Consider the following 8,723-nt stretch of genomic DNA (forward strand, 5'->3'; position numbering starts at 1 on the left):
AATATATATATATATATATATATATATATAAACATGATTGATTTTTCTTATATAAAAATTCTAGACATTGTCTTAAAAAAAACCTACTCTTTATTATACTTGAAAAATCAAAACTTTCGATAGTTGTTAATCAAAATTTATAAATGAGTACGTGAAGAGTATCACTAGAATATTTATACTTAACTCGTGAGTCGTGACTATGGAATTTTATAATAATTTCAACAAGTTTTCAAAGTTTGATCCAATCATATAATCATTTTAATTATAAATATACAAAATAATTCATATCAAGCGATGTCTCCATGTGTTTCCATGCATGCGGTAGAGCTTTGAGATTCAGTTCAACAAAGGCAATTTTGCATAAAGAATCATTACCGTGGACAAATTCGAAATATATGTTATATGATATAATCATTAACATTTCAAAACAAGACCCATTGTTCTAGTTTATACAAAAAATATATATATATATATGCCAAGAATCCAATTTTTCACGCACCTTTAGTACTTTTCTTGGCTTCAATAGAACAAAAGGATAAACCCATAACTAGAAGATAAATTCCTACACTGAATAAACTACATCATAAACCAAGTTTACATTTTCTGAAGTGCCATACAATTTGGCATCCGGATCCAACAACAACCGAGATCTTGGCTGGTCTTGCTCTTACTCGACTTTAAATGTTCTGCCTACAAAAACCAATTTATTTCCTAGTTTTATAATTCTGGCGATGGTCTAGTTTCCGTCTCAATGATGAGAAATAAGGAATATATATGCAAACTTGAGCTTTTGAAAAAAACAATATAATAAAACCATTGGATTCTGATTCCATCACACAGAGCATACTAATTAAGAGCTGCAGCTAAGTTTCCAGTTCTAACACCTGCTTTAGCTGCAAAATCCTGCCTGCGACAGTACATTGTCTGCACGGGCACCGGTCGAAACCCCGTCGACCTACTTCCGGCCAAGACCTCGCCGGGAAATGCCGTATTCCTGCTTGCAACTTCGTTTTGGGTTCGTTTGTAGGAACCAAACCACTTAGCCTGCATGTAAGTGATGCGTCGCCAAGGTGGTACGTGAATGCCAGCACTTACCATCGATTTTCTTATTGCATTGGACATAAGCCTCACAACCTGCTTGAGCTGGTCGGGTCTCCCGACGAAAATTTGTGGAAGAAGTTTGAGTAGTGAGGGATAGCAGCCAGTCGGACGAGCGATGGTGAATTCTCGGGCGATGAAAATTTCGACTATGTAGCGGCTGCCTCCGGTGTTCACGTCAATGTATTCGTAGTCTCCGGAGGGGCACCGGCCTTTTTTTTCCCACTTCGATTTGCAAAGACCTGTATTTTTTTATGAATTGAAAAAGTCTTAGATAAATGCTTATATTAATGGGAAACATACTTGCCTAACTACATTGAATATAGGAAATGTAACTCTAGTCATGGTTATCCACTTTAATCGAAAATATTGCACTTCTATGCTATATCTGCGAGAAAAATATCAAAATTATATCAACTCCATGAACTTCACAGAAGCCAGAAACTCACCGGCATCAAACCCTCGATTCCGCAACCGCGCCATTACTGTCCGTTTGAAATCCGGCGACGAGCTTCCGTTGCCATCAAACTCTCCGATAGCCGCTTCCACCTCTTCAAGAATCCTCCTTTTGACACCTCCGTCATCATTTTCACGATCTAACAGCAAATTCTTCAAAGAATCTTCCAACTCAGAATCATGAGAATTTGTTTCCGATGATTCGTCATCATTACCGATCTCCTCTCCATCTCCGTCTCCTTCCTCTTGATCTTTTACCTCCTCACTTTCTCCGTACTCCATGACTTCCCTCTCTAAATAAGAATACACCATATCAGACAAATCCGCCGAGTGCTCGCTGCCACTGCTCTCGCAGGACCTGCCGGCCTTAACCAGCTCATCGAAGGCCGCTGCAACCCTTCTGAATTTCACCGGAATATTCACCATCGCAAGCATTGAATTCCCTTTTCCGTATTGCATGCTCTAGTGATAGTATTGATCGAATGTATAAATGCCCGGATCGTCACTCACAATTATATGCAGAGATATGAAAATCAAATACCAATCTATGTTCAGAAATCTTGTAATTATGTTGCGATTATGGCGAAATGGTGTGAACACTTGTTGGTATAAACCTTCGGTGAATGGTTCATGGAGTCATTGGAGTGAATGAATGAAGACATTGTGGCGTATATATATANTAATATAATGCATATAAAAATATATACTGCGTTAATGCTAATGTATATAATTAATTATATATCACATTGAGCTTACGCCGCAAAATTAATGCACGCCTTTTTGACAATGAATCTGGAACGAAAACAGGCCTCGTTCGGCAGTTAATCTGATCCGAGTATCCGCTCTAGATCAACATTATATAAGAAATTCAAGAAGTGGCGTACACCAAAGTTTACTTTATAATGAGACAAACTAACATTTTTTTTACTAAAATTAAAAGTGAGATTTGGTAATAAAAATTGTCTTTTATAACTGCGTATTATTATAGCAATATCAATACAGCCTTTGGTTAAGAGTGGTTTACAAATATGTCATTTTTTTAAATTTATTAAAGTTATCTTCTTCTTTTTTAATAATTGAAAGAGGATGGGAGTTTATTACAATTGTGTAGAACTCGAAAATTTATCATAAATTTGAAATTTTGATGTCAGATGTGTTATGAGTCATCGACGTTAAAGCTATCTTTTCTTATAACATTTTTTTATTAATAATAATATTGATTTCAAATTAAAATTTATCAAAGATAAATTTATTTTTTTTACTTAGATAGATTGTGGAATCCCATTTTATTTATGTAAAAATGTTTTTATAATATAGATTGGTATAATAATAAATGATATAATATTTACAAATAACAAAAAAATGTCAAATAAATGGAGTGAAGTAAGTTAAAAGTGTCAATATTGGTGAATGTAAAAGATAAACGGATATTTTAGTTAGTAAAATTAATAAACCAAACCAATATCACAATATCTACTTTTTGGGTTGTTTTTATAAGCAAAAACTCTTTACTCGCAAGCTAAATAGTTTAGCTATTTATCATTTACAAAAAAATTGAAAAATACCAGCTTTTGATCTCTCAACTCACAACAATATAAAAAAACATTGATAATTGTATATATATTAATTTTAACTATCTGACAATCTTACGTATGATCGAGCGCTTATCAGCCATATTCTCAAAAGTTATAGTTGATGCTAACACTACAATTCAAGTATCATGTTTCGATTGTTCTACTCAACAAAGACAATCATTGCACCCAACAATTTTCTTCAAAAAAAAATTCCACTTCTTGCGATAAATGATAATCAAACCCCCGACATTGACTCTGATACCAATCGTAGGGGATTGAACACTTGTCGTTTTACTAAAAACTATAGTTGGTGTTAATAGCGTAACTCAAATCTTTGAAATCGTGCAGAAACTCAAACACCACTTTTCGATTACTCTACCCTACATAGACAATTATTACACCAAACATATTATTTTTCATTATATTACCAATAATATCAATTGTAAAGTAGTGCATGGTACATCTTTCTAGTTTCTAAGTATGAATTTACAATTTTGTTAGAAGACGTGAATTTACAAAATGTCAAATTATAACATAACGAACTTTATTCTGATTATAGTAAAATGTCATGCAAAAATTATCCTGTTTATTTATAACTAAGAGGGTATTTGATTAAATTTATTTAAAATAATTTATAACTCATATATCTTATAAGCTGAGTTTATATTATATGAAGTCTTATTTTAAAAATAATTTGGTGCCCAATTTGATACTCTAACTCATGGCGGCCACCTAGTTTGTAAAATGGTAATATTCCTCTAAATTTTTATTTATTTAATTTATAATTTGGTACTTGGGCCATAGACGTGGAGACTCGATGCCGTCGGTTAATAAGGATGACCAGGTTCAATGAACCTGAATACCGTCCTGATACAATGAATCTTTCATCCACCGTCGAATATTCAGTATATATCCCTATGATTTGCATGGAGAAGAAACAAATTAGTGCTATTTTTGTATGTATCCTCTTTTAGGTTCATATGAATTTTGTTAACAAATTGGATTTATATGTATTCGATCACTGTACGTAACGTAATACATTCGAATGCCAAAAAGAACTTGATCTCGACCATGTCTGTAAAAATCATGCGGAACATTATGTATGTAGACATGGTTGAGATCAAGTTCTTTGGCTTGCGAATGTATTACAAATATTATTTGATTTGTGCTGAATTTTACTTTAATTATTTTGTTTTAAAGTTAGATCACTTGACTTTATGGAACTCAATAATTAATTTCTAATGGAATGAATTCTGCTTAAATTTGAGCCCTACGTAGTCAGTAGAGTCGAATTCGAACATTATGTTCCTAATTCATCGATGATGTCCAGATGTATTGGGTATGAGTTTGGTAGACAATTACACCGGATCGAGTTGGTTTCTGTTCTGGTATGTGATAGCTCGGGCGAAAATGTCCGAGCTTGAAATATCTGCACACTTAAGAGAATGAAGAACGTTAGTGGAGCGTCGGAAAATTCTCTGTCGTGACTACTCCGACGCTCAAGTCAGTTCAAACATTTTATCTTTGGAGAATGTATAGAGAATATGCACATTTATTACAATAATATCTGAATCTATTATTGTCAAGCATATATGATATTTAGAGGATAAAAATCAACGATGATTTTGTTTTTAGTGCCCAACTGTTACTTATGGGGAGATGGTGTCCATGCACTGCTCTCTGACATTGTCGAATCTGACAGCTCATACTACTTTCAGCATAGTCACATGTTGAAAAGTGGAACCTAGACACGATAATTTAAGTGACATATTAGCTCAAACTCTATAAGTTGTCGAAGGAAATGTACATTAATATGTAAGATTATACAGTTCAAGCAAGACGAGATGTCATAGTGACAAGTCCAAAGATGCATCTGCATACAAACCATGTGAAAAATCAAATATATTTACACCGACTGAAAAAGAAAAGACACCCAAAGTTGCTGGCTTCGAGGCTGGGCCATATCCCAGGTATGTTCCGCTGAGTCATGGACCAGCTCGAGCATATATATACATATATATATGATTGCTGATATCGATAATTTGATTCCTGATATCTTGCACCTATTCATGCATTGCATTCATGCATGGCATCATTGCATTTCTATGTCATATATCGTGGTTTTTTGATGTCTCGTACTGGGATTTATGACCCCCGAGAGGGGGCTGTAGTGTCTTTTGTGTGTGGGCATGACAGGTGGTACATGTGGTTCGACCTCAGGCGCTCGAGAGGAAGCTTCAGGAAGTACCAGAGCTCCTTGAGAGTAGGCTCAGTTGTAATTAGGTACTGCGTGGTGTTGCTGTCTCCCAGATACTATATGTATATATTTGGAGGAATGTTTTATGTTATTATCGAGCCTTGTAGGCTCTAGAATATTTTGGTTTGTCTATGTCATGATTGTGTCTGGCTGGCACATGTTTATGTTGTGTTTATTGAAGGCATATGTTGTGTATTTTGAGTATTTGATTTTCTGGTATGTCATATTTGTGGGAAGGTAATGCCGAAATTTTTATAGGCCCAAACGCAAATTTTTAACTCACTTTTCCACTGTTTACTGATTAATTATGATTGCATGTTAATAAACCGTTATTAGGATAACGGGTCTCACATGGAATGCTAAAAGGAATTCAAGAGTAAATTCTAGCATTTGTGCAACAAAAAGCAACGTAGACGATCAAAGAGTTTTGACTTAAAAAACAAGAGAATTTAATTCAATTTTCCATCCCTAAATGTTTATCTAAAATATTATACAGTCTCTAGTTCATGATCATACAAGCAACATATGCTATATAAAAAATAAATTCCAAGCAACATATGCTATATAAAAAATAAATTCCATGGTTCTCTCAAAAAAAATTTGAGTTTTCCAAATATAGAAAGAAATGCAAGCTCTCAAAATTCTCAATGTCGGTCTCGGTCCCCACCCTTCTCACTTTGATTATGCAAGTCAATTTCCACAAAATATTCTCACAGGTTCGAATTTTGTCCCTAATGCTCTGTTTTTCATGTTGTCGCACAATTATTATGCTTCAATGGGTGGCTATTTTATGATATCACCTCCGTCTTGAGTATTTTCTACTCCACCACGGAGCATGCCATCAAGCGAAGCTAGGCATGCGAGTTTGGGAGGATCTGGATCCAATAGAGAGCCCTCAACATCATTTTCAATACCAAACTCTCAATTTCCACCGCGTTCGAAGACTCTCGGGATAAAAAAAATATTTACCTCGAGGATGGTGAAGATGATGGCAAAGAAAATAATGCCCCTCGCAATAAAATGAAGTTGATGTGGTGAACCGAGGAGGAGATGTCTTGCAAGAGCTTGTGTTCTACTACCAACTACCCAAATCCCATAGTGGGTAATCAGAGCCGTATCTGTGTTGAATGAGGCCTGAAACGAAAAATGAAAAATGGGCCCTCTTGTTGCAGTAATAACTATAAAATTCAATTTCCAAATAACAAATATAATAATAAGTATATAAATATATCAAAACCAATATATTACATCAATAACAACTCAATAAATATTTAAAATAACTACATAAATACTATTCGTCTAGTTTTTTTAGAGACGAAAATATTTATCAAATTTGTGTAATCCAATTGTCAGACTATTTCTTTCTCAATCGACAACATAGTTAACTCATTTAGTCTATCTTGCGATATTGTTGATCGAAGATAATTATCCTAGAAACTACACTTTTAGTCTCTATAATTGTAAAAACTACAAAGGCGCGCATAAAATTTATATAAAACTCATAATTCAATTATAACTCATTAAAAAATTTAAATCATACGATGTGTACTTTAGTTATATATTTAATTAACATGATCTCTAAACATATTATAATGCACATATCACAAGTAAATTTCATTTTCAGTAAGGATGTTTTAATAGAATAATCTACNTTGGCCTCATAAAAGGTACGGCTATGTGGGTAATGCATAAAATAATAAGCATTTCTTGCAAACCACAACCACCTACTACAATGACATTTGGCCTGTGAGTACGCCTGTGAGAGAATGGACACGATAAAGTCAAATTACTATCAGGTTATGCCAAATCTCGGTAATTTTTTGGGATGATACAACAATTTTTTGAAAAATCGGACTAGTAATCAAAGTAACGCTGATGTTTTAGCCGCTACATATGTTATGTGGAAAAATATACACAAAAATAAGACGTCCAAGCATGAACACGTGGAAGACTGTAAAAGAGTGCGAGAAATAGAGTGACCCAGAAAGTGTTTCAAACCGCAAAAAAACAATATTATTTACTCACTTGAAAAATTGAGTTTATGTGTTTTTTAACTTCAAATTCTATTATATCTTTTCGTTCAAATCCAAAAACTTGTTTAATGCGGATTCTGATTTTTCAAAAGTGATTATGATATTTAGATAAATTAATTGAAATTTCTGGACACTCTTATCCTCAATATTTTTGTCTAATCCAAAATTATAAATTTCATTCATGTTCACAATAACCATCAAACCATATGTTTTGCAAACAATCCAATAAGAATATTTTTGGTATTTTGCTAAAAAAATTAGTATTATAATAACTAATTTACGAAACGCTCTAACTTTAAAAAATATTGATTTTCACTTTTATTTTTGAACACTATTCATTTATGATTTTTTTCATTTCTTCTCAATCCATGGATTTAAACACTTATATAGAAAAAATTACTAATACTTCCTTAATATTTTCAATTATCTTTACATAAAAAATGTATATACAAAATTATCTCTTATAATAATCATCAATGATTTTTATTTCTTATTTTTTGCCAAGTTTTTTTTTTGAGTAACCACGTTTTTATATTATATATATTTTTTTAATATTGATTTAGTACATGAACATCCCTGTGTTCAAGTAGAATCGGGTCCAAACCAACCGGCCGTAGCACACCCGGTACTTGTATGCCACCATACCCATATAAACTAGATCCGATTTCCATTTAATTTTATTTACGATTTCTGAAACCGAAACACAGATTCAGTCCAGTCGCCTCTCCTCCGTCGATGCATTCAACATTACACTGAAAATTCTCCATCTCGAAGATGTATATGGCATACGGATGGCCGCAGGTCATCCCCCTGCAACTACCAGATTGCCCCTCCACAAAACGGATCGTTTACCTCAAAGTTGTCAATCGCTTGCTTCTCGTCGTCTCCCCGACTCACCTCGAGCTCTGGTCTTCATCTCAGGTATTTTTCATTCGTTTGTGTGTGTTTGATTTAATTTTTTTTTCCCTTCCTTCCATTGGGTTGGATATTGGTTGGGTTTAATTTTATTTGTTTTTTTTTTAAATTCTCAGCATAGAGTGAGGTTGGGGAAGTACACGAGAGACGCGGATTCGGTTCGGAGAGAGGGGGAGAACTTGCAAGCTGTTTGGAGCCAAGATACGAAGCTCATTGCCATTATTGNACATATTATAATGCACATATCACAAGTAAATTTCATTTTCAGTAAGGATGTTTTAATAGAATAATCTACAAATATAAATGTGTATTTATAAAGAAGATTTGAAATGAAAATAAAGCATAATTAATGAATAAAATTACTTACCTTCAGGCTTAGAAGAAGTAGGG

At 33.7% G+C, this 8,723-nt stretch overlaps 2 protein-coding genes across 2 annotated transcripts; one reads left to right on the plus strand and one right to left on the minus strand.

Moving 5' to 3' along the window:
- Positions 1 to 482: 482 nt before the first annotated feature.
- On the minus strand, positions 483 to 2,193 carry LOC140981722 (uncharacterized). The gene is made up of 2 exons (XM_073448136.1): positions 1,548 to 2,193; positions 483 to 1,340 (listed from the first exon to the last, which is right to left on the minus strand). Exons 1-2 carry the CDS (start codon positions 2,011 to 2,013, stop codon positions 847 to 849), a joined length of 960 nt encoding a protein of 319 aa, XP_073304237.1. The 5' UTR covers positions 2,014 to 2,193; the 3' UTR covers positions 483 to 846.
- Positions 2,194 to 7,998: 5,805 nt separating this feature from the next.
- On the plus strand, positions 7,999 to 8,623 carry LOC140980781 (uncharacterized). Its single transcript, XM_073446819.1, has 2 exons — positions 7,999 to 8,339; positions 8,450 to 8,623. Exons 1-2 carry the CDS (start codon positions 8,193 to 8,195, stop codon positions 8,621 to 8,623), a joined length of 321 nt encoding a protein of 106 aa, XP_073302920.1. The 5' UTR covers positions 7,999 to 8,192.
- The last annotated feature ends 100 nt before the right edge of the window (positions 8,624 to 8,723 follow it).

Source organism: Primulina huaijiensis, chromosome 7, assembly GCF_012295235.1.
Source record: "Primulina huaijiensis isolate GDHJ02 chromosome 7, ASM1229523v2, whole genome shotgun sequence".
In the NCBI taxonomy this organism is placed as follows: domain Eukaryota; kingdom Viridiplantae; phylum Streptophyta; class Magnoliopsida; order Lamiales; family Gesneriaceae; genus Primulina; species Primulina huaijiensis.